The sequence below is a fragment of the Tenebrio molitor genome, chromosome 7 (genome assembly GCF_963966145.1).
Source record: "Tenebrio molitor chromosome 7, icTenMoli1.1, whole genome shotgun sequence".
Classification (NCBI taxonomy): domain Eukaryota; kingdom Metazoa; phylum Arthropoda; class Insecta; order Coleoptera; family Tenebrionidae; genus Tenebrio; species Tenebrio molitor.
Window position 1 is genome coordinate 17,878,006 of NC_091052.1, and position 25,584 is coordinate 17,903,589.

Genomic DNA, 25,584 nt, shown 5'->3' on the forward strand with positions numbered 1-25,584 from the left:
CTTTAAATTTCGTACATACGTACATAGTTTAATAAATTTCGACTATTTTCAGGAACATTTTACACCTGATCAGTTTGAAGGGAGATCTGACAAAAAGGAGCTGAGATGGAATGCGATTCCAACATATGTATTTTGATAATATGTGAATCTGTCTTTTTCAATGATCGTTCCGTTTTGCAACAAAAAGACATTAAAATACTCCGTGAAAATCAAAGGCAAAATTTAAAAATAGCTCAAGTAGCGACATCTGTTGACGGGCCCATCGCTACTGGTGCTGTCAGTGTCACTAAATGTCACCCGTGTCGGTACTTTATATGTATCTACTGGCTTTGACGGTGTCAAAGTCGAACGTTTTCGGATAATTTTCTTCGTCCAATATTTAGAATCCAAGCCTTATATCGGCTTTTATTCGATATAGGCAAACGGTAAAAGCCTACTCCAGAAAAGCTTCGGCAATTAAGGGCACAACAAGACGGCATTATTGCTGAATAATTTTCAAATGGACTTTTTAAATTTCGATCGTAGCGCCTCGAGCGGAATTCTAATCGTTAGTGGTGCTGTCATCCGAAGCTGTCACCCCTGTCGGTACTTTATATGTATCTACTGGCTTTGGGCACTGTCACAATAGCGCGCCAAATGTGAAGGTATTAGCGGCTAGGCTAGGAACTAAATGACGGGGTTGGCAATGCTGGGGTGAGCGGAAATAGAGCGGGGGTGAAGTGTCTCGGGCGCGCGTGGGTCAAGAGGGTAGTTAGGTAGTTCTGTTTTGGAGTTTTTTAAAATAACACACCGTGTGGAAAGTGATCCATTTTTTTAAACCGTGCTTTGAACAGTTAATTTATCCCGCTACCGTCCTGGGTAGATATTTTGTGTCTCCGTGAACAATTAGACGTTTCAATTCACACAGGGGTAAATTATCCCGCGTTTGTTGTCTTTGTTTTCGTACCAGGACCACGTAGTAGAGGGTAGGTTTGTAGATATTATTTTGTTGCATGTTGTTTCTCTCGAGAAGGAGAAGTACCCAGTTGTTAATTTTAAGCGTTATTCCCTAAGTTTCTCCCGGAAGATGTAATTTTCAGGCAATCAATTAATTTCGCAAATTAGTAGACATCATCTGACTTACGTTGTTGAGGATCTGCTAATACTGGTGGATCGGAAGGTGGCTGGAAGTCTTAATTTTTTTTGTTGATGGAACACAGTTTTTTTTTTGATGTCTTTATTTTAATCACTACTATATTTACACTATTTCCACACACTTTATTTACTGTATGATGATTTTTTTTTCGCTACTGATGATGATGATTGACTATGATTACTGCCTTGTACACAGACAATTAAACTATAGTAAGACGTCGCATTGCTACCCAATTTTTGGAAACACGATTCCAGCGCGGCGCGAGCAGTTGGCCGAACTAATTTTATAAAGCATGCTTGATGGAGTTGTTTAAATTAATAATTTTGTCCTCATTTAATATTAATTTCAAATGTAAAATGTCTTTAAAATGCACAACGTTTTATTAATTATAAGAAAAATTAACAATAAATGAATTAAATTAAAAACTAGAACCAAAACTAAAATTAAATATTCTGAAAATCCCCATTTTCTTCGTAAGCAACATGTCTTTGACGATTTTTTTTTAAATTCTCTTCTTACGTCCTGCAGTTTTTTTTTTATAAATGATCAAATTGATTGATGCATCCAACAATTTTGTTTTAATTTCCAGAAAATGGCTTTTACAAATAAACCATGAAAATTAATTTTTCGTTCTAAGGCGATACGTAATTTCTTTCCAATACTTCTTTTATTCAAAAATACACTTAGATCGTAAATTTTGGCAACACAACACACAACTCTTCTGTTATACATATATATGTACATAGTGGGTCGATAAAAACGGTACCAATTTTGTACGCTCATATTTTCCTGAGTTATTATCTGTTTTTAATGAGTAATATACCAGTGAAAAGCTCAATATTTATAGAAAAGGTTGTTGTTGTCCAGAACTCAAAAATTGTGCGTCACAACATGAAGACATGCAAAAATTCTCTCAATTATAAGTTTTACAGATATGGTTCAATATGCTCCCCATTTTTATTAGCTACCATTTGCAATCGTCTTCACTAGTGATTGATCAACATCGCACCGAGCGGCACAAACAATCATATACCTTGAGCTGAAGGCTCCTGAACAATTAACGGAATGCTGGAATCAGCTACCTCAGAGACAAATATGTAGCTTCTGCAATTGGGGACGGACAAAGACGATTACAAATGATAGCTAATAAAAATGGAGGGCATATTGATTGAACCATATCTGGTTGAGATAGGTAATCTTCAAAACGAGAATTTTTGCATGTCTTCATGTTATGACGCACAACTTTTGAGTTAGGACTATCTCTGCACAGCAAGAGGCCTTCATCTTTTCTATAAATATTGGGTTTTTCACTGGTATATTAATCATTTAAAAAACTTAATAACGCAGGAAGATATGAACGAACAAAATTTGTACCGTTTTTTTCGGCCCACTGTGTATTTTAGTTTCAATTTTAACTTGTCATGCTCCTTAAAAGAATAGGTACCGGGAGCACACACTATTGTTTGGTTTCTTTTTGTCTTGAATTGAAACTGAAAGTATAACTTTATTAAGAAGTTTCATCACTTAAGTTTTTACCTTTATAAATTACGTAGCAGATTCACAAATTGCCCAAAAAGTAGAAAATGTTATTTTTTTCATTTCTTTATTGTTTTCTTATTGACAATTTCTCAATACTGAAAACGTTGGCTATTGTAATTACTTTCATTTAATAAATGGCACTAATTCCTACCTTTTTATTCACAGAAAGTCTTATATCTTTAATAAGTACATTTTTATTTTTTTCAGAAAAGTGTCACATTTGACAAATATTTTTTGACTGTTTTAAATACAACGGTAATAATCGAAATTTTACGAATAAATACGACGGAGTGTTTTGGCCAACTGCGTGCGGAGCAGCACCGTCGAAGCTATTCCAACATTATTATATGGGATTGAAGTGTCTTACTATAGTTTAATTGTCTGTGGCCTTGTATGATGATTTTTTGATGATTTTTTCTTCTTCGATCGGTTTGTGGGTCGATAATGATGTCGATAATGATAATGGTATCTGTTTTACCGACACCGTCTTTGAGCCCGCGCCAATTGAAATTAGCGGGAACTTCAAACATTCTCCCCGCCTTCTCCAACAAGTTTGGGGAATGATTTGCAGCTATGAGACGTCTAGTTCTTCTTGATGATGATGATTTTCCAGAGAATTGTCTGAGTTTTCCTCATATATTGAAATTGGTAACAAGGCGAGCTTTGTTACTGATCTTGTTAGCGTGGCGGTAGCTGTCTTGATCGTCACTACCCGAGTTAACCCGTCCACACCTGGGTGAATTTGAGTTACTCTGGCAAGCGGCCACTTGGACGGTGGGTACCGCTCGTCTGTGAGGAGAACTAATGAGCCTTGCTTGATGTCGTTGTGAGAGTGTTTCCATTTTGAGGTTAATTGGTTAGCTTGCAGACATTCTGTGGACCATCTGTCCCAAAATGTTTGGAGTCTTGCTTGGATTCTCTGAAGATGAGAAAGTCGTGAGTCTGGCAAATGAGTGAGAGTTGGCTCTGGAATCGTGGTGAGAGCAGCACCACGAATGAAATGCCCTGGAGTGAGTGCTGAGATGTCTTCTGGGTCATCTGAGAGTGTACTGAGAGGTCGTGAGTTGAAAATCGCTTCTACTTGGGCCAACAATGTTGAGAAATCTTCATAGGTCAGCACAGTATCTGCGATTGTGCGTCGAAGGTGATGTTTCACCGACTTGACGGCGGCTTCCCATTTGCCTTCCATGTGGGGCGCACCTGGAGGATTGAATATCCACCTTGTTCCATCATTGGTGGGAAGACGTTGAAGTTCGTTGAATTGATGCGTTGACTGATCGAAAAGTTTTTTGAGCAGTACATCAGCACCTTTAAAGTTTGTTCCGCAGTCGTTGCGTAGGGTTTTGCGAATTCCACGTCGACTGATAAACCGTCTGTACGCTTTGATAAATGCTTCCGATGAGTAGTCTGTTGCAACCTCCAAATGAATCGCTGATGTTGAGAAACACACAAATACGGCTACCCAACCCTTGTAAAAGCGAGTGCCTCTACCTTGATTGAATTTTAACGACACAGGTCCTGCGTAATCAACTCCTGTGTTTTCAAATACTAGTGAAGGTGTGACACGTGGTGCAGGGAGTTGACCCATTAACTGTTGAGCTCGAACTCCACGAATACGAGCACAGGTGAGACATTTCTGGATGAATGACTTTACAGGAGCCCTGCCTCCTACGATCCAACAACTTTTTCTGATCAGGGAGAGGATGAGTTGAGTACCTCCGTGCATTGTTCTGGAGTGAGCATGGGAGATGATGAGTTGAGCTAGTTGACTTTCTTTGGGCAAAATAGCTGGGTGCTTACTGTCTGCATCTAGCTGTGAGTTCTGGAGTCGACACACAGGATGCCTGCATGATCAATGATTGCAGTGAGTCTTGACAATGCGTGAGATTCGTTGAGACGTTTTCCAGCTTGAAGAATCTTGAATTCCGATGAGTAACACGCCTGTTGAGTTGTCTTTATCCAAAACAACAACTACAACTACGTTGTAGGGGCCTTATGCATTATGAGAAAACAGTGACCTCACTCGTGAGTGCATTACATTACAATCACGGAAGCGAACCAAATTGGCTCAATAACCAGAACAACACCTGTTGATGATTTACTTGAACCATTAAATACTACTCGTAGCTTAGTGGTCTTGCTGTCTTCACGTATTACTCCGTGATGCGGCAGATAATACGCATGAGGTGGCTCTGGAGCATCCGACGGCACCGGAACCATGTGTCCGAGGGATTCATACTCGCTCATGAAGTCGCTGTACCGTTGATGGAGATTTTCGTTGCGTGAGAGTTGTGTGAGAAGTCTGCGAAGACACCGTTGAGCCTTTTCCTTTGAGTTGCCTAGTGTTGAGATGTCAGCGATGAGAGGTAGTCGTACATTGTACCGACCTGAGGGATCTCTTGAGTGTGTTCTGATGAAATGATCTTCACATGCGGCTTCAGCTTGTGTGAAGGTTTTCTTGTGATGAGGTTGGAACTTCTTCTTGGATCCAGAATTTGGAGAGGGACTCTTGGAGATTGTCATTGCTGACCACATGGAGTGATTGCTGTGATGACTGTTGAGATGGACTTGATACTTTGCCAAATACTGTGTGAAGTCCTACAGGTTCTGAAGGACTGCCAAGTAGCCAAGTCTAGATTTTTCAGATGTCTCCACTGTTGCTTTGGGACTGCCACTGAAGAAATTTGTGCTGTGAATTGCGGCAGGACATGTGCATCTACATGTACTTGCGCTTCTGAGTGTGTTGACTTGAGTTGACATGAGACGATACCGGTTGTGCGACCGGATGAGACGCTACCAATCCCAAGAATAGGGATTGTTGAAGATCTTCGCTGAAGATGTAGCTTGTTCACGAGTTGTTCTGCAATGAGAGTTACTTCCGACCCTGGGTCGATGAGAAGTCTTATCCGATGAGTTGCTCCACTGGGAGAATAGATATCTGCCTGGCTAGTCGCCAAAATGACTGCCGGCCTAGTTGCTGTCGCGCTGTGAGATTACTAGGGGATTACTGTTGGTCTGTTATAAGGGAAACTGATCCAGAAAATTATAAGAAACAAAGTAAAATAGGTCAATTTTAATTTTGTTGATTTAGGAATTATTCTTGTATTATTATTGTTAATAATTAAATTGTTCTTTAACATTACGTGATAGAATTTTTTGAATATTTTTTCTGAAAGCAGTGCCCCAAAATCTATAAGAAATTACAATTTTCAGCTAAGGTATATAAACCCGTGTAAACCAGTGTAATTATTGCTTACAGTTACAATAAACGTCTGTAAATTTTGCCAAAATCGAACACTTGTTTTCTAGGTTAACTTGTCAACAACAAGAAACCGTTGATTTGAAATGTGACATTTCAATGAAAAATCTCCATACCAGTGGCGTCGCGTTTGGCAATAAAGCTCGTAGATTACTCATTCTTCCTGATGTAAAATGTTGCTCTTGTTTATTTTATAAATTTTCTCTATTATCAAATAATAATAATAAAATGTGCAATTATAATTCCAACGTCTAAAATTCATGAGGTATCATTTTTTATGAAGTAGCGTTTGAGACCATAAATTGTCTACGCCCATGCTTTGAACGCTTATTTGCGTATAATTCTGATACGACGTGACCGATAATTTGTAACGCCTACTCTGATTTGGATTCTTTTTGTATATTTTTGCAGTACAAAACTTGTGAACACATCTCCAACGTATACGGTCATCTTAACACTTAATTTTCTGGCTTGACAAAATTTGACATCGTTTACTAGAAAAAAAAAACAAGTTTGCGTTTTTTATTCAGAATATGTTTAACTCCATGCTAACTTCATGCTAACGCTTTTAAAGAAATATTTAAACTAAAATTGGGGCTGCAACTGCAAACTGTCTTTGCCTTGGACTCTCGCGTTTGCGTTACGATCAAAGGGAAACTGCATTTTACCCAGAAAATCAACCGGCAACGTTGACGGCTGACGGCTAATGTAAATTTGGTTTTGTCCATTTGTCAATTAATTGTCTACTGAACAATACCCATCAAATGATTTCTAAAAATGTCATTGAATTTTTACAATAATTCTAACTTATCTCTCGTAAGAAGGTTTCACACTATGAACAAATTGTAAAAATGTGTCAATTTTGTTCTGACAGTTCCTGTTTTTTTTTGCAACCAACTGTAGATTCGATTTTAGAACTTATTTTAAACATTTTACACATTTTCTAAGGTCAAGTTGATTTTTCATATCTCTCGAATATGTATCTCAAAAAATTTCTTTGTACCTATCACTTTGTTCACACTAAAGCACTTTTAAAAATGATAGATATTCTTTTCCGTGATAAAAATTGTATGGGATTATTTAAAATTTTGCCTGTGTGCTAACTGATATCCGAAATTTCAAGTTTATAATGTTAAAGACTACAAAAATATGCCCATCTGAATTTTTTCCGTGGATACCCGGGACAGTTAAAATTTCTATGACATTTTGTTTCAGGGATAGGTAATAGTTCTCAAATGAACCATTATACTGTTACGAATAGTGATAGTGTGGGCTGAGAAGTAATCAAGTGAAAAATCAATTGTTTAATAAATAGATTTTGATGTTTGACGGTGATAAATAAAGTTTCTTTAAATATTAGAAAATATAGCGAACCTGAATAGAGAAATCGTTACATTGGTGTCAGAAGTGGGATCTAAAGAAACGTGTAGCATAAAAGTCTGGTTAATTAGCGGATGTCCGAATCTTCTGGGAGAATCACGAGAAACCAAAGGAAGATCATGGAAGAACAAATGAAACTTCTTCTGGAACAACTGGCAGAACAAGAAAAGAAACGTCTCGAAGAACAAAAGAAGCTTGTAGAAGAAAAAGAGGAACGAAGGGAAGCAAAAGCAAAGTTTCTAGAAGAACAAGAAAAGAAGCGTCTCGAATTACAAAAGAAGCTTGTAGAAGAAAAAGAAGAACGAAGGGAAGCAAAAGAAAAGTTTCTAGAAGAAAAAGAAAAGAAACGTTTGCATGAAAAAGAAGAACGAAGAAAAGAAAAAGCGAAGCTGCTAGAACAACAAAGAAACGAACAAGTGAAGTTTCTGGAAGAAATTGAAAAGAGGGGTTTGGAAGAAAAAGCAGAACAGAAACGAATTCTCGAGCACCTAGAATTCACCTTTAAGGAAAAGGTGGAGGAAAAAGTTACGGAGATCAAGAAGGACGTGGAGGAAAAAGTCACGGTCATCCAAAGAGGTGTAGACGATAAGGTGGGAGAAATCAAGAAAGATGTAGAAGGAATAAAAGAAAACTTCGAAGGGAAGGTAAAAGAAATGGAAGCAAAATTTAAAGGACTTAAGACAGGACTATCCGGGAAAGTAGAGACGGGTTTGGTGAAACTAAAACCTCCGCCATTCGACGGTACGACTTCATGGTCCATGTATAAGAAACAGTTTGAAGCAGCCGCCGGAGCGAATAATTGGGATGACGAACGTAAAGCCGTTGCGCTGACATTGGCTCTACGCGGACAGGCACAGACCCTGCCCGTGGAAGATCAAAAGAATTATGCGGCATTCGTCAAAGCGCTAGAGCTGCGGTATGGAGACCACCATCTCAGTCAAGTGTACCAGTCACAGTTGCGAGCAAGAGTACAGAAAAGTGGCGAGAATCTTCAAGAGTTCGCTGCAGACGTCGAGAGGCTTGTTCACCTGGCCTACCCCAACGGTCCCGCGCAGTTTCATCACGAAATTGGAACCAGCGTCTTCGTCGATGGTGTTCGTGATGGTGAGCTACAGCTAGTTTTGAGACTCGCCAGACACAATAAATGTGCTAACGCCCTTGTTCATGCCCTGGAATTCGAAGCAGCGAAAAATGCTTCTTGCCCGACGGCGCAACGCCTTCGAGTTGTAACCGTCGAGGAACCGACCGAAAGACAAGGAGATTTGCTGCAGAAAATTACGAAAATGCTTGAAGAAATTCAACGTTCCATCTCCTTCGCAAGATCTAAATGTTTCAACTGCGGCAAGGTAGGCCATCTGAAGAGGGACTGCCGCTCAAACAGATCTCCGGTGCCGTCACGAAGAAGCTGGGAACCAGCTCCTTCGACTTCGAGGCAGTCGGAAAACTAAATCAGGCTAGCACTCCGGGGCGCGTGCTAGCTGGATCCCCAACAGCCCCCAGGATCGTCTCAGTCTCGCAATTGAAGAAAAGGAACGACAGTTTGTTGGTAGACGGTCGCATAAATGGAACCACATGCACTATGACCGTCGATACGGGAGCAACCCTATCTATAGTGAGGCCAGACGTTGTCGAATCTCTGAAAAATCTCCAAATCACGGGAAGCGACTTGATTCTGAAAACAGCTACCGGAGAAGTAGCTCGAGTTCTCGGAGAAGCCGATGTAAGACTCGAGTTGGGAAGTGTTGAGGTCATCCACCGGGTTGTAGTGGCGGACATAGTTGATGATTTCATCTTGGGGCTGGATGTCATGAACAAGTTTGGGTTCGTGCTGGACATCAAGAATCGAATGTTGCAGACCGGAAATGAAGAAATCTTGTTACATCTTGCAACTGCCTCGATCGATGAAGTAAGGGTGAGTGTCTCCGAAACGGTGCGTCTCCAGAAGAACTCAGAACAGATCGTTTTGGCAGAGTTGGAAGGAGATCCTGGGGGATACCGTACTGGGATCATCGACCCGGACATGACAAAAGAAACACCGATTATGGTAGCACGAACACTCGTCGAGGCTGGTAGACCAATCCCGATTCGTGCGGTCAATTTGAGTGACAACAGGGTCACGCTTCAGAAAGGTCTACAAATTGGGCGATACTATCCTGTACTACGGGTTGTCCGATGTGAAGAAGAGCCGCCCAAACCGAGCAAAGGAAAAGCCAAGGAAACGAGCGTAGAAGAACTTTTCCTTGAAGGTTGGAAACACCTCACGGACGAGCAGATCAAGAAAGCCAGGGCCTTTATTCGAACAGAAAGCGATGCCTTTGCTACCGCAGACGAGCCTACAGGAAGAACCAACATCGTACAACATCGCATCAACACCGGCAACGTCAAACCAATCCGACAGCCACCGAGAAGACTATCTCTCGCAAAACACGAAGAAGTGACCCAGATGGTTGACAAAATGAAAAACGAAGGAATTATAGAAGACTCGTCGAGTCCATGGTCATCGTCGGTTGTTTTGGTGACCAAAAAGGATGGATCTACGCGCTTCTGTGTTGACTACAGGCGACTGAACGACGTAACGAAGAAGGATAGCTACCCGTTACCACGCATCGACGATACCCTAAGCACGTTGGCGGGATCACGGTGGTTTTCCACACTAGATCTGAAGATTGGCTACTGGCAGGTGGGTGTCCACCCGGAAGACAAGGAGAAGACTGCGTTTTCTACTGGTAGCGGTCTTTACCAGTTCAACGTCATGCCATTTGGTCTCTGTAATGCTCCTGCCATTTTCGAAAGATTGATGGAATTCGTTCTGCGAGGATTGACGTGGAAAACTTGTTTAGTGTATCTCGATGACGTTATGGTGGTAGGAAGTACCTTCGGCGAACATCTTAAGAACTTAGAGGAAATTTTCGGTCGCCTCAGAAGCGCACACTTTCAATTGAATGTCAAGAAATGCAATCTATTCCAGCAAGAGGTCAAATTTTTGGGACACGTAGTTTCACCTGCAGGAATCCAAACGGACCCTGATAAGTTAAAAGCTGTTCGTGAATGGCCCCGACCGAAGGATAAACATCAATTAAGAAGTTTCTTGGGCCTCTGTACGTACTACCGTCGGTTTGTCAAGGGGTTTGCTGATATCGCTAAACCTATTCACAAGCTGACTGAAGACAAGACGCCGTTCATTTGGGATAAAGAGAGTGAATCTGCCTTTAGAAGCCTCAAGATTTCGCTGTGTACAAGTCCTATACTCTCTATTCCGAAAATAAAGGGGCAGTACATCTTGGATACTGACGCGAGCAATAACGGTATAGGAGCAGTGCTATCACAAGTTCAAGAAGGAGAAGAAAGGGTCATCGAATACTATAGCAAGGTGCTATCAAAACCGGAAAGAAATTATTGCGTTACAAGAAAGGAGTTGCTGGTGATGGTAAACGCGGTGGGACATTTCCATAAATACTTGTACGGTCAACATTTCAAAATTCGAACTGATCATGCGGCGCTGAAGTGGTTGGTAAATCTCAAGTATCCAGAGGGACAGGCAGCGAGATGGTTAGAAAGACTTCAGCAGTATGACTTTAAAATCGAACATCGAGCGGGAAAATCACATCAGAATGCAGATGCGCTCTCCAGGAGACCATGTCGGAGCGACTGCAAACACTGTAGTCGAAAGGAAAAATCCGAGGATGTCGGAACCGTGAACAGACTGGTTCTTCAACCCCAAGACGGTTGGACCACTGCCGAGGTGAGGTCAGAACAACTAAAAGACAGCGATATCGTCCAAATTCTGGAAGCAAAAGAGAATGGGGACCAAAGGCCCAGTTGGCAAGAGGTTTCAGATAAGAGCCCAGCTTTTAAGGCGTTATGGGCCCAGTGGGATTCCCTCAGAGTAGAAAACGGCCTCTTGAAACGTGCGTGGGAAAGTGTCGATGGGAAAGCGGTGACAATGCAGCTGGTTCTCCCCAAGTGCCGAGTGAAGGAGGTCCTGCAAGAAATCCATGGTGGTACGTCTGGCGCGCACTTTGGTGTGAACAAGACTTTGGGAAAAATACGCGAACGTTTCTACTGGGTAAATGCCCGGGACGATATTGAGACTTGGTGTCGAAAATGTGCGACATGTGCAGCGAGCAAGGGACCCAGAACACGAAGCAGAGGCCTGATGAAACAGTATAATGTAGGGGCGCCGTTCGAAAGGATAGCTTTCGACATAGCCGGACCATTTCCAGTTACGGACTCAGGCAACAAGTACATTATGGTCGTGATCGATTATTTTAGCAAGTGGCCAGAAGCCTACGGGTTACCCAACCAGGAAGCGGTGACAGTTTCGAGGGCTCTGATCGAAAACTGGATTTGTCGTTACGGACTCCCTCTGGAGATGCATTCGCACCAAGGGCGAAATTTTGAATCAAATGTGTTCCAAGGCGTCTGCGAACTTCTAGGTGTACGGAAGACCAGAACGACACCCTTACATCCCCAGTCAGACGGAATGGTCGAACGCTTCAATAGAACAATGGAGCAGCATTTGTCGAAGGTAGTTGACCAACATCAAAGGGACTGGGACAGACATCTACCACTGTTCCTGTTGGTGTATCGAGCAGTGATTCACGAAACGACGCACCAAACGCCTGCAAAGATTTTGTTCGGTCACGAGTTACGTCTACCTTGCGACTTAAGTTTTGGATCACCTGCAAGAGTGCCTAAAGACGTAAGTAGCTACGTGGATGAATTGCAAGAGGCCATGCACAGTATTCACGATTTGACTCGAAGCCATATCCTCGTAGCTAGTGACCGAATGAAAACACGATACGACCTGAAGGCGAACGTGGCAGGATTTCGCGAGGGAGACCTCGTGTGGCTGTTTAACCGTCAACGGAAGAAGGGTCGCTGCCCAAAGTTGCAGCCGAGTTGGGAAGGACCGTTCGTGATCTTGACAAGGATAAATGACGTTGTATACCGGATCCAGCGCCATTCCAGGGCTAAAATGAAGGTGGTACACTTGGACCGTCTGGCGCCTTACGCAGGAGACAACGACCAGAATTAGTTGTTCGGGGCGAACAATCTTTTAGAAGGGGGGCAGTGTTACGAATAGTGATAGTGTGGGCTGAGAAGTAATCAAGTGAGTGGAATGAGGAAGTGGGGGAGTAGAGAAAAATCAATTGTTTAATAAATAGATTTTGATGTTTGACGGTGATAAATAAAGTTTCTTTAAATATTAGAAAATATAGCGAACCCGAATAGAGAAATCGTTACAATACTTTTTATTTCTTTGCTGAAGCTCCCACCATGTGATTCATTTTAGAAGTTAAGAATAAAATAAAATTGAGAATTAATTTTACTATATTTATTGCATGACATTTTTTTTTAATGCAGTAAGTTGAAAATTCGGTTTTTGAGATAATATTTATCATAATCTCTAACACAAATTGGACAAGATGGTTCTTTTGAAGCTATAAATTGGCATCTTAGATTTTGAGTACAAATTTGAGACAACAATTGAAAAAGTGTAAGTTTTGTCTAGATGCTAACTTATAATGTACCGTAATAATAACGTTCAAAAAAATTTGTGGTCAAGTAAATGGGTGCTCTTTGCTTTTATTTCTGTTAACGTATGGCCTAGCTACATGAGCTGTCAAAAATGTCATGAAACAGACAGTGCGTATTTAATAAACTGTTGAAAGAAAAAGAAGAAATGATATAGATTGAACCAAAAACTTCAATTCGTCATTTATCACAACAAATAAAGGTAGGATTAAAGTGTGGTTATATATTTGATTCAATTTGACCATTCCAACCATTCCAACTAAAAAGATATTCGTCGAAAAAACCACGACCCGCTTGAACACAAATTCATTTGAACGCTCGATAACTTAGTTAATTTTTAAGTAATTAATAATTTTTCAAAACTGCGAGTAGAGAGTAGGCTCTCCTCAAAATCTAAAACGACAAAAAATCTGATTTAATTTTTAAATTGATTTCAATTTTACCGTGGTGAACGTCACTAAAGACAAATCAAGAATTTTTCCTGCAGCAACAATCATCGGTTTTTTCGAACGTTCCATTAGAATGATTAATGCTTTTCTTGATGCGACGTCGTATTTGTACCATTCTCCCATATAAACAGCATTTGTTAATGAATTATTCTAAAAATATGAAAATTAAAATTAGAGTGAATTTTCTATTGTTAGTTACCTCTTCAAATAAAAGTGTTCCATAATAACAATACAGAAAGATCTCACCCAGCATAGTCATTAGAAAAATTATCATGGAGAAAAAGATAACTGAAAATGGTTCCACCTAAAACATGGTGATTATTTCTGACTTGCTAGTTGTATTAGAGTTATTTTCGTACTATAGTTAAATAAAGGCAACAGATACAAATGACGAAGACACTTGCTACAAACTGACAGAAAACAACACCAGAATAAACTCTTTCGTAAGTTTGTACAAAACTGAAATTGAAAAGTCATATAAGTTATTATACAGGGTCATTATAAATGTTTTTAACACTTTATTGGCACCTAGCGCATAGTGCACAGCCACCTACGATGTTAGAAACATTTATAATGACCCTGTACGTTATTACAAATGGGTTTTGTTACTCCAAAATAGCGTTATGGTGTTTAATACAAAGACGTATTTTTTCGTAAATAATTTTAGTTTTCAGCCACTCTTTCTCGACACAATCATTCTGAGAAATTAATTCATCGGCATCTTCACTGAGAAACTGAAGATTATTTTTCAAAATTTTTAATTGCGTTGTGGCATGATAAGCTAAACCCGCAATCAGTGGATCTATAACCCCATTAGAGAACGCTCCAACTGCCACTCCTGTAAAATTAAAAATAAATAAATTGTCTCATTATGTAAACATTTTTATACCTAATACGACATAAACGTACATGGCATAGTACAATTTTGGACTTGTTGCAAAGTCCACAGGAAACCATATTTCTAAAGGTAATCTTTTCTCACCTCTAACGATTGGCTTAATAGCCCAGGTAACAAAACTAAAGACGCAAAACACCAAAAAAAGCCAGCAGTTGCGTTTGCATATTTTTACGCAATCGTTAATAAACTTCTCTTGTCTGCTTGCATGCGTTACAAAAAGAGGACCCTCCAACATGTAAATGCTTCTTCTAATTTCTTCTGTGTTACACATGAAAGGTTTTAATTTGGTGATCAGGCATAACATTTGACAGCCTAAAAAGGCGTTGTCGGAAATTTGTTCCAAATTCCCGTTTTCTTGAAGAAACAGATTAAGAGCGACCAACAACGGTATAGGGGTAATCATAACACAGTAAATAAATAAGGCGTAGATTTTATACAATCGTTTACATCGCTGATAAGGAAGCATGCCGAATATTCGCAATATGGCCAAATGAATGCCAAACGATTTTTTTACTGATCTTTCCATTATTTAATGCCAGAAGTTCACTACACCTGTGATGCCACTGTTGGCCAAGACGTTTGTATGATAACTGAGAAAGCTCGGGGACAAAATGCAAGTATTTTCCTGGAATAATAAAAAATACATCATTTCTTCTATCATTTATTAAAGACATAATCTGTAAAGACGTAATGAGCGTAAATTACCATGTTAAAACTGTTAGTACCCTTAATTACTGTAAATTTTACATCAAGTAAATTTACTTTATTTGTACTATAATTAGTAGTTACAGTAATTAATAAGAGATTTGACAACTAAGAGGTAAAGAGGAATGGAACGGTTCCGTGAAACAAGTCAATATTCCAGAAATGTCGACAGTAAAGTTTATTTCGCTAAGTTATATTATTGTGGCTTAAAATTATCGGGGTATTCTACAAAATATAAACCGATATTAAATAATTTAATAATAATTAAAGGTTAATTACATGAGTGTAATATCTAAAAGTAGTTCTTATTGTTAAATAGATTACATATAAAAATATTAAACATTTTTTCTTTGTCTATACAGCGTGTTCCAAAACTATCGCCAAAAAATGTTACACAGGAATTGCTCATATCAATATTAACGCGAAATCTTAAATAAACGTTCTTCTTTACGCGTCTGCATGGTTTTACAGAGGTTTTAAATTACTATAAAAGTGGCAAAATTGAACAGAAGATGTTCTGAATGATCCTAATAAGCAGCAACCATTTTATTATAGTGTACAATGGCCGGCAAAAAAAATTAGCCATCATTTAAATGTCAGTGTCAAAAAAGCATTAATTACACATTTGGATTTTGACGTAACACAAAAGTGATGGCAAATTTTTTTTGCCGGCCATTGTACAGTCATATACATTGCAAATTGTAAGGTAAATCGATGTTGCCAAATGTAAATTACAAATAAGGCTCTCTAAATGCCTGGTAAAAGAAGGAAAACAGTTTTTTTTAATGGAACATTATGTTATGTCCATACGCGTATCTTAAAATAATATAAACACACATACACACATAGAGTGTTTAGAGACATGATCTTTTTGTTCCAGCTTTTGTAACTCTTCATCTTCTGGAGACATACAAAAATATTTTTTTAGTGATTTTTTAATCAGTATATCATGTTCTGTAAAGTTTTGGCGGCAATTTTGAAACACCTTGTATGATGAACAATATAGCAAATTTTGAGAAAAATTTAATACTTTTAAAAAATATTTTTTAAATCACCGTTTAAATTTACTGATAAATTGTTGAGGAATCGGGAATACTAATAAATGTTGCCATATAAATTAAAGAAGGAGAAATGTTTGTTTAGTTGTTAAACGAGTAAGTGATACACTTAAAATACAGGATTATTCACGTAAGATGAGGAGCCTGAGCGAACAGGATCAGATACAACTGCAACTCATTGTGTTTTGGCATCTAAAAATTAAATCAGGAATCTAAGTAGAGTTTGGGAACGAGAAATTGAAATTTCAGCTTCTTCACTTTTGGGACATGGGTATAGGCTGCAAAGATTATAATTTAATAAGGAATATAACGCACTATTTGTTTCCTGAATATTTTCAAAGTCTACGTGCTAAAAAAATCAAAACCAATTTTATAAGTTGAACACGTTAGAGGTGTCCACTTTTATTAAAAAAAAAGCGTACACATATTGAGGGTTATTGTATATTGGATGATTCATTAATCGTTTCCAAGAAAACGTATTACTGACATTTTGTATGTCAAATGTGTGAAAATTGCTTTTGTCTTCTTTTAACGTACTACCTCAGGTTAAAATATCTGCACAACTTTCAAAATCACACTGTATGTAGGTATTTACAGACAAAAAAGAACAGCAACGTTAGCAATATACAGGGTATAATGAAGCTAGCCGGAGATACAGTTCTATAAAAATAAATAGAGCGTACAAGTAGTGAGCACAATTTTGGCTATATTCTAATATTGTAAACTTATCTTTTAGTTGTTGTTACTTAGAAACCTGTAACTAAACATCATGTGCTTTATCGATGGATTTTTCAGAGATTTTTAATGCGTGTAAATTTTTTGCCTTATTTATTAGGCAAGCATTACTAATTACTACAACAAACACAACTTGTATTCATAAATTTATAGAAAAAGGCAACTCTCAACAATCTAACAATAGTTATTTACACAATTAGTAGGATAAAAGCAATATTACAGGATTCGAGTGTGAAGATTGCAGATGACGAGGGCGTTAGCCCGAGTTCATCTGTAATCACACGAGTTTCCTGTAATATGCTTTATCTAATCCCGTGGGATAAATGACACTTATCCCACTCATTTGAGTGGAATAAGGAACTTCATTACCGGACGCATTTCATTACTCCACTCAGTGGGATAAGTGAGCTTCATTACCCCACTCAGTGGGATAAGTAAGTCATTATTCCACTGAGTGGTGTAATGTGACTGGCGGAAATAAATAAGATTTACCTTTTTTTTTAAATTCGGGGCGGTCTTAGATAAAATTTTGTACATAACACGTGGGCTAAAGCATATTACAGGAAACTCGTGTGATTACAGATGAACTCGGGCTAACGCCCTCGTCATCTGCAATCCTCACACTCGAATCCTGTAATATTGCTTTTATCCCACTAATTGTGTAAATAACTATTAGCCCACGTGTTATGTACAAAATTGTATCTAAGACCGCCCCGAATTAAAAAAAAAGGTAAATCTTATTTATTTCCGCCAGTTTCATTACACCACTCAGTGGAATAATAACTTACTTATCACACTGAGTGGGGTAATGAAGCTCACTTATCCCACTGAGTGGAGTAATGAAATGCGTCCGGTAATGAAGTTCCTTATTCCACTCAAATGAGTGGGATAAGTGTCATTTATCCCACGGGATTAGATAAAATCACTTTACATAAATGTTAATAGTTTACATACAAGAGAATCAAAGGAATCAGTTTGTTTGGGCATTGCTGAAAAATTTCAAATTTGGCGGGCAGTTTTGACGTACGACCAACCTAAAAAAGTTCAGTTTTTATGTTATTCTAGGTTATGTTTGATTTCTATCGTTTAAGTTTCTCATGAATTTTTGATAAAACTTGTATTTAGAGAACAACAAAGGCTCAAAAAATAAAGTAAAAAGACTGTAATTGTGAGTAAAAGCATAATATGAAACATCAAAGCTAAATCCTCTGGTTTTAGTCCCTGAATTTTTTGGATGTGATATGGATGTATTTCTAATTCCGATTTAAACTTAGGTGTCTTTATTTATGAATGGATAATTTGTTGAAACAGATTTTAAAATAAATTCGTCGAAAACACCTCAAAATTGAGAAAATTTTTCTTAAACAAGCTGGGCTATGATTAAGTGATCGTTAAAAGTGAATCGAGTTTTGATTTCGCATGGGATGATGTGACACACTGCAGTAGTGATTGGGGCTTTGAATCATCTGTTCTCCTGCGTTTGTTTGTATACTTCGTCCAGCGAGAGATTGGGAGATTTTAAATTGTAGACTTGTAACCCAACACTACAAAATGCACTAGAATACATTAATTAGAACATAATTTCAGGGCAAAAAATGTTACTGCTTGAAGATAAATAAATAAATAATTTACGCTAGGTAGTACTTTCTCTGCGTTGAATTTAGTGATGTTTATGTCAGCCAATCTCTCGCTGGACAAACTGTACTAGTCTCGCTTTCTCAATCATTCAGAACTGTGTTTTTAATCTTTTCTATGGTTTTTTTCAAAATTCGAGATGTAATTTCTTGTAGATACATCTAGATGTCGGTTCTGTATTCTCTCGGCTGGTGAGTGAACAGCTTCTATCACCAGTGGATAGGAATAGTGGGAATCTCGTTAATCCGTTCATGCGCGTCACTAATTACGAGTATATAGGAATTTGGCTATTAGAAATATTTATTCAGACTTGTTTGTTTTCCAAGTCACATAGCATAACTGTGTGACAATATACAACACTAATTCAATTAGTTTATACATTTTAAAATTCCAGGATCCCTGGGACCGCTTATGCAGGATGTGCCGTCCGTGGGCGGGGATGTTCTCTGGCCGGGGTTCGCAAGGGGTCCCCTCGGACCGACGTTGTTGGGTCGGAGTTCCCCGGCTCCTCTTCTCTTTTCTGTCCGGTTGCTTCACCCCCTCAGGGGTCTTATCTGGTCACCGTTGATGGTCTCCCCGTCTGTCGTCACCACGGCTCCGGTCCCTGGCTCATCGGGCGTGTCTACCCCTTCTCCACACACTCGCCATAAAATTTCGGTGGATAATCGACCCCCATTTGAGGGTGGAGTAGACACAGCTGCTCTTTATTTTCTTGTCTATTTGGAGCAACTTCTTTGAAGGATCGTTTGCCCTCGACCATAATTCTCTGGCCCTGAGAATTTCCGGGGCGAAGTCGAATCTTCTTTGAGGCCAATTTCTTTTTGCCGCCTAGACGAACTTGTCGGACCCCGTTCTTGAATGTAATAGGGTCTGTCTTTTCCTTCCCAACAGTAATTGTTGTCCTTGCCTGGAAGGTGTCGGAGATGTATTCGAGTGTAATCTCGTCTATCCCAAGGCTCTACGTAGGCAGCGAATCGAAGGCGTTGTGCACATCGAGCCCCACCACGTTGTAACTCTTGCCCGTCTTTGTCCTGGGTCCGTCCTTGTGTATGATGACGGTCCTCACTTCCCTCCGTATCTCGGGAATGATCTTCCTTAGGAAGCCAATAGAGAAGAGGAACGCCAATGGCGCGTCAGGGATTTTTGCAACAACCCCTGGTTGAATTCTATCCGGTCCTGGGGCGTGGTTGGGCCATTTTTCTTTAGCCTTGGCGACCTCGGATGTGGTAATCGGATGGAATAGACTTTTCCCCGTGTATCTGGTTTTCGATCCTGGGGGATTCCTCTCGATTAGCCCCCTGAACAAGACCTCTACCTTGCCGATCGGTGGGTGTTCTTCCGATTCGCTCATCCCCTTACCGGACAGGATCCGTTCAGCCAGTCCTCTGCGATTTTTGGAGATCAAGTCCTAGGCTTTATTGTAGGCGGCTGCCCTAGACCCCGGCCCGTTTTGTCCTGGCCGTAGTTTTTTGTAGGGGCTTCTTCTGGGATCACTGCATCCTCTCTGTCGTCATCGGGGATGGGCTGGTTCCGCCTCGCCGATCATAATCGCATCGAGATCAGCCTCCTTTGTTGTTTCTTTGGACTTCTTTATCCGTAGGGTTGACTGTATGTTCTCCAAAACTCTAGGCATCGCGGAGTGGATCATCGCCTCCGTGGTGATCGAGACAACATCCTGATGTACCGGTTCGGCAACAGTAAACAGGGCCGTTGTGAGAGTTCATTCCGGGCTGAGCCGCCGTCCTGCTGTTTGCCGGAGAATGGTGTCTCTTCGGCGATGACCTGCATGAGGCATTTCGTCTCCCTCTTTGCCGCCCTGACAGCCTTAGGGGTCGGTGGGCAAGAGGTTGGGTCGCTTTTTCATTGGGAGGAGACGATGGTTGGAGACATGGTTTGGCAAAGCTCCGCCGCTGGTGGACTCGACGGGGGCGGCGTACGCGCCGTACTGGGGAAAGGCGCCTTTTTCTTGTCGGTTTTGGGGGTTTCAGGAGCGGGCTTGGAGAAGCGTTTGGCAGCCTTACTCCTTACTTCTTTCTTAGGGCGATTCAGGAAGCCCTGGTATTCGGGATTCCCACTTCTGTGTCTTATCTGATGTTGTGTTAGACCGGCGGCTCTCTCAATTTCCTTGAGGAAACTGCCACCGGATACCGCTCATGCCTCGATTTTCGCCATGATGGACTAGTTCTGGGTCTCCGACTTCCTCATGTGTGACTGCAGATCTTTCATATATAACTCTGGATGCATCCGCCGTTCATGTTGGCGGACGGACTTGAAGCCCTTCAGGGAGATTTTGCAGAACACGCACCTGTCGTTTTTTTTTCTCTACTAGTTACAGAACTCCTCACCTTTTTGATTGATCCACTTCCGACTTTGAATTATAATTAGGTAATAGTGAAAATTGCGATCAAATATCAAGTTAAAGAAAGCTGGAATCCAAGACCGTTTATGGTAGAGCTGAATAGGACAGCTCGTAATGTGATGGCCCCCCAATAAATCTTTTTGACGCAGGGCTGTCGGCTCCCTCGAAACCATTTTTCAGGTCAGTACTGGTGAAATTCCAGTTTGTTTATTATAGAAACGATTCGCAGCAAGTAAAGGATTTTTCTTTAAATGAAAAATGATATTTTAGAAAACTGAATATTGAATAATTTCAACTTCATTACGTAATTTATTTGAAAATTTCTTCAGAATGTTTGCCGAAATTGGTAGGCGTAAAATAGTCGAGTTCGGCTCTGACAGGGCAAGTACCTGCAGTTTGGCGATGGGGTGTTGTAAATCTTACTTCTAGTTTGGTTTGTGATTAGGCACTTAGTGTACACAACTGCGTCATAAATTCCTGTCAGTTGTGCGGCACCTTCTTTAATTGCAAATAAATCGGCAATGTGATGCGTTTTAATTTTTTTTATTTTCAGATTTCTGTTTTCTGTATTAGTTTGAACCTATTTAGATTAAAAAAAAAAATGAATTTTGATTAATTTCACTTTATCGCCTCTTGACGCGAAACCCAATTGATAATAAATAAAATAATGGGACAGGCTTATAGCTCCATATGTGTGTCTCTTCCCAACCAAGCGTAAAATTTTTTCGATAATTAGAAACCGCGTAATCGCAAAAATGGTAAGTGTTGGACCACCCTGTATAAAAGACGAGATATAAAAGTATAAATAAAAAGCGGCTGTATAAGGGCTTTGTTAAAGTGGTTAAAATTTAAAAGAAGCGGATGCCAAATGCTCACGCAGCGGTGTACGCTGGCAGGCTCTCAGTGGGCCCAGTGCCCACTACTGGAAAAACCGGCGCACAAGGAGGGGGGTGACGAAAAAAAAAGAGCGATGTTAGGCCTCTAGACACACACAAACATCAACACTCTCTTCAAGCGTTTGGAAAAAAGTGTTCTAATCGTTTTGAAGTCCGGTCCGGATTTTCGTACGGTTTCGAATCCGGTTTCCGGGTTTGGGGCCCTCCCGGAATGTCGCACTGATGATAAGGGCGACTATAGAAGTTCACACACTTCACACGCGTGCACGACCATCACGCCCGCATTGTGGCGCGGTTAATAAGAGAGTCATAGTTACTCCCGCCGTTTACTCGCGCTTACTTGAATTTCTTCACGTTGACATTCAGAGCACTGAATGGCGTTGAATGGCGGTCGAAGAGGACATTCGGACGCCCTTGCGGCTGTACCCGGCGCCTTGCAGTAAGACGGCTCGTACGTATTGTCAGAAAGTGTTGAAAACTGCGTGGATTTTTTTAAATTTAATAGAACAGGTGACTATTAAAATTTTCACTTGGAGTTGGCTTTGAACGAGTTTATAACTGATTATATTATAACTTATTTGACTTATTATAACTTATTTTTAAAATAAATCGTGCTTATTTGAACGAGTTTATAACTGATCCATAGCCAACCCTAAGTGAAAATTTTAATAGTCACCCGTTACATTATCCAAAATAAACTAGGCAAAAATGAATAGGGAATTTTTCCTTTTTTGAATTTTTTCTAACTACAGTTTAAAATTTGTAATGAAATGTGTTAGAAAAAAATGTATACAGGGTGTGTCGTAAGTCGCGGACAGCCTTTTAAACACTGGTTCAATGATGCCTACCAAGTGATATAAGCATGTTTCCAAATGGTTTTCGGACATTTTTCCTCAAACTTTAACACCAAAGAGGAAGACTAATTTTAACATACTTATCGCTATAAGCACTAGGAACTGTTCTTAACTTATTTTTGATTCGTTTCGAACACCTATTTTGTTTATAACACAGATAATTTCAGTTATGATAGGTTCTTATTCTAACATTTGAAAGCCCACTGTGTCTCAACGAATTTAGATAAAATAAAACTAACAACAGTAGTGGATACTCGAAAGTGAATACTTCCAAGTTCCAAGGAGCATATGCGCGACTTTTGACACAGCCTGTATACACATTAAATGTAATGTTTCAAGTACCTGTAACATTTCAAATGTATCAACTATTTAAGAATACGTGGGAGGATTGGGGCAATTATTTTGCTTTCCAAGAAAAATTGTGGAATTCCCTATTCATTTTTGCCTAGTTTATTTACAGGGTGTATTACAAACGGAGCATAATATTTACATCGCATGGTTCTATCACAGTATAGAGCCATAAGAATCAGTAGTTTCACTCGGCGGCGGCACCTTTTATCTTTTTGTCATCAAATTGCACTGCGCAACTCACCCACGAGTTGCCAGTGGCGTAGTCAATTCCAAACCATACGGGTAGATGTGAGAGTTAAAACTAGGCCGGAAATGAAAATGACATTAGAGGATGCAAATATTATGAAATATTTTTTGAAGGGGGAATAAGGGAATACATAAATTAAACAATTTTTATATACAGGTGCGTTCCGTTATTTATGGCTCAATTTAAATAAAACAAAAACTGGAATAAATCACTTTAAAAACTCTATAAGCACAATATAGATTTTTTTTTCAAAAAGTCATTCAAGGTCAGATGATAGTCAACATTATTTTTTCAAATAGCTTGGTATACTTTTTATTCCTATTTTGAAAGAGATTGTTTTTCTGAATCCAACGATATGCCGCATACCAGAATGCGCTTAATAGTAACCGCGAAAATAAATAAATAAAATCGCAAATAGCAGGGATCTTCCCACTGCGCAGTCACCTGCGAGTTCGTCAGCTGATTCGAGATCTGCGACCATTTGAACCCGCGAGTGAAACTACTGATTCTTATAGCTCTATACTGTGGTTCTATATTGAAATATAAGCACAAAACTTTAGTAGCAATTCACTGTTAAACCTCTGCTCATCGAGTTATTACAACCAATTCTAAATCCATGGTCCTCTCAGGTTGTTATGGTAGATTGTGAAATGGATTACTACCTTTATTTGGGAGATATTTAATCTCGTCATTAAATAGAGGCTGAAAACATTTACGCTTAACGATGAAATAAAGTCTCTCGCAAAAAGGAGTAGTAATTCATTTCACACCCCACTTTTAATTTATGGCATTCTAAACATTCTAAGAAAAGTAGGTATACTTATATAAAATATCGAGCGATCAAATTAATTTGTAATCGAGCTTAAAACGCAGGTTAGATCTGGGCATATCAATCGAAAAGACATACGATTTCAAATCCATGGCTGACTCGATTACAAATTAATTTGATCGCTCTTTATATGTATGAGTGAGTTGTTGTCGTGAATTAGTTGAAGTAATTATAATTTAAAGGTATTCGTACATGTGCCTATATGTATTTAAATTTATTTTGGGAGAAAGATGCAGTGAAAATAACGCTAGACTAAATGTTTCCTTTTCAGTAAGTTTTCAAAACGGCAAGCAACGAGTAAGCTCTTCTTAAAATCTACAACCAGAAAGTTAAACAAAATTTGTTGTTTGCGATATATGTTACCGTAGAAAATGTTACTAATGATAAATCAAGAATTTTTCCAGCAGTAACAATCATTGGTCTTTTTGACCGTTCCATCAAAATTATCAGAGCCTTTCTTGATTTTATGTCGTATTCATACCAACGACCCATATAAACGGCATCAGTTAAACCGTTGTTCTTAAACATAAAAATTTGTATTTTATATAAAAGAAATGAGAAAATGACATACCTCTTCGAACAGTGTGGTGCCATAATAGCTATAGAGGAAAATTTCCCAAAGCATTGTAATCAAAAATATAGACATTGCAAAAAAAATTACGGTGAACGGTTCCACCTGAAATTATTTAATCAGTCTTACTCTACTATTTATTTCTGTTGATATCTTACCATGCTGAGACACAAACAACATACACATATTACAAAAACACTTGAAGCAAATTGGGAAAATACAATTGAAGAATATACTTTTTCATAATTATCAACAAAGCTGAAAAAATAATTTAGCAGAACGAACAATTGGTGATTTATTGGTCATTACTCTAATATGGCATTGTGGTGATTAATACATTCTCCAATTTTTTCGTAGATTATGTTCGCTATTAGAACATTATTTCCAGTTGAACTGGCTCGTGATACAATTTCTTCAGCATCTTCGTTAAGGGTGCTGTGAAGTAAAATAAAATTCTGGTTTCGTGCAATGTGGGTTGCATACTCTGCAAACGCTGGATCTACCATGACGTCTGTCAAGAATGGGTTTGCCGGGACCCTTCTCAGCGGGAGTTATTGTCACAAAATGCACGTAATAAATACAGCGGCACTTCGTATTTTTACAAGGGTAATCTCCAAGCCTTACTGTTCAACGCCTGAATTTTGCTCTACGTAGGACTGTAATGGCAGTAAAATTAGAATAGGATGCAGTTTATGCTAATCTGAATACCTACCTGCCGGAGAAGAGGATTATAAACCTCTTTTGTTGAATTCAAGAAAAGTATATTTTTGCACAGTACACAAGTTTTCTGGCAAAAATATTGTTCAATGTTGAACCCACATTACCCTCGAAAAATAAAATTGTTGTATTGAACATGATTGTACCTATAATTCCTTAGTTTATTTATCTGCACGTTAATAAGTAATATTTGTACTAGTAAATGATCCATACAAAACTCCTTCAATTTTGATAACATTTTTAAATAAAATTCTTCATCTTGATATATAATTGTTCCTGTACAACTTACAGTCAATTGGAAAAAAATCGAGTACATCAAATTTCCTAAAGTTTAATTCATCCTTTTTGTTGTTAATTTTGATGTTAGCGAGACAAGCAATAGTATAAAAAAAAGCAAATGCAGGCATATGAAATGTCATACCAATGTCA

At 39.1% G+C, this 25,584-nt stretch overlaps 1 protein-coding gene and 1 long non-coding RNA gene across 2 annotated transcripts; both read right to left on the minus strand.

Annotated features, from left to right (window-relative positions):
* Positions 1 to 1,496: 1,496 nt before the first annotated feature.
* Positions 1,497 to 3,060, minus strand: LOC138135827 (uncharacterized). The gene is made up of 2 exons (XR_011161098.1): positions 2,826 to 3,060; positions 1,497 to 2,769 (listed from the first exon to the last, which is right to left on the minus strand). It is a non-coding gene; the product is annotated as an uncharacterized lncRNA (long non-coding RNA).
* A 185-nt stretch (positions 3,061 to 3,245) lies between these two features.
* Positions 3,246 to 5,197, minus strand: LOC138135055 (uncharacterized). The gene is made up of 2 exons (XM_069053690.1): positions 4,854 to 5,197; positions 3,246 to 4,518 (listed from the first exon to the last, which is right to left on the minus strand). The coding sequence occupies exons 1-2, from the start codon at positions 5,195 to 5,197 to the stop codon at positions 3,246 to 3,248; spliced, it is 1,617 nt and encodes a 538-aa protein (XP_068909791.1).
* Between the last annotated feature and the right edge of the window lie 20,387 nt (positions 5,198 to 25,584).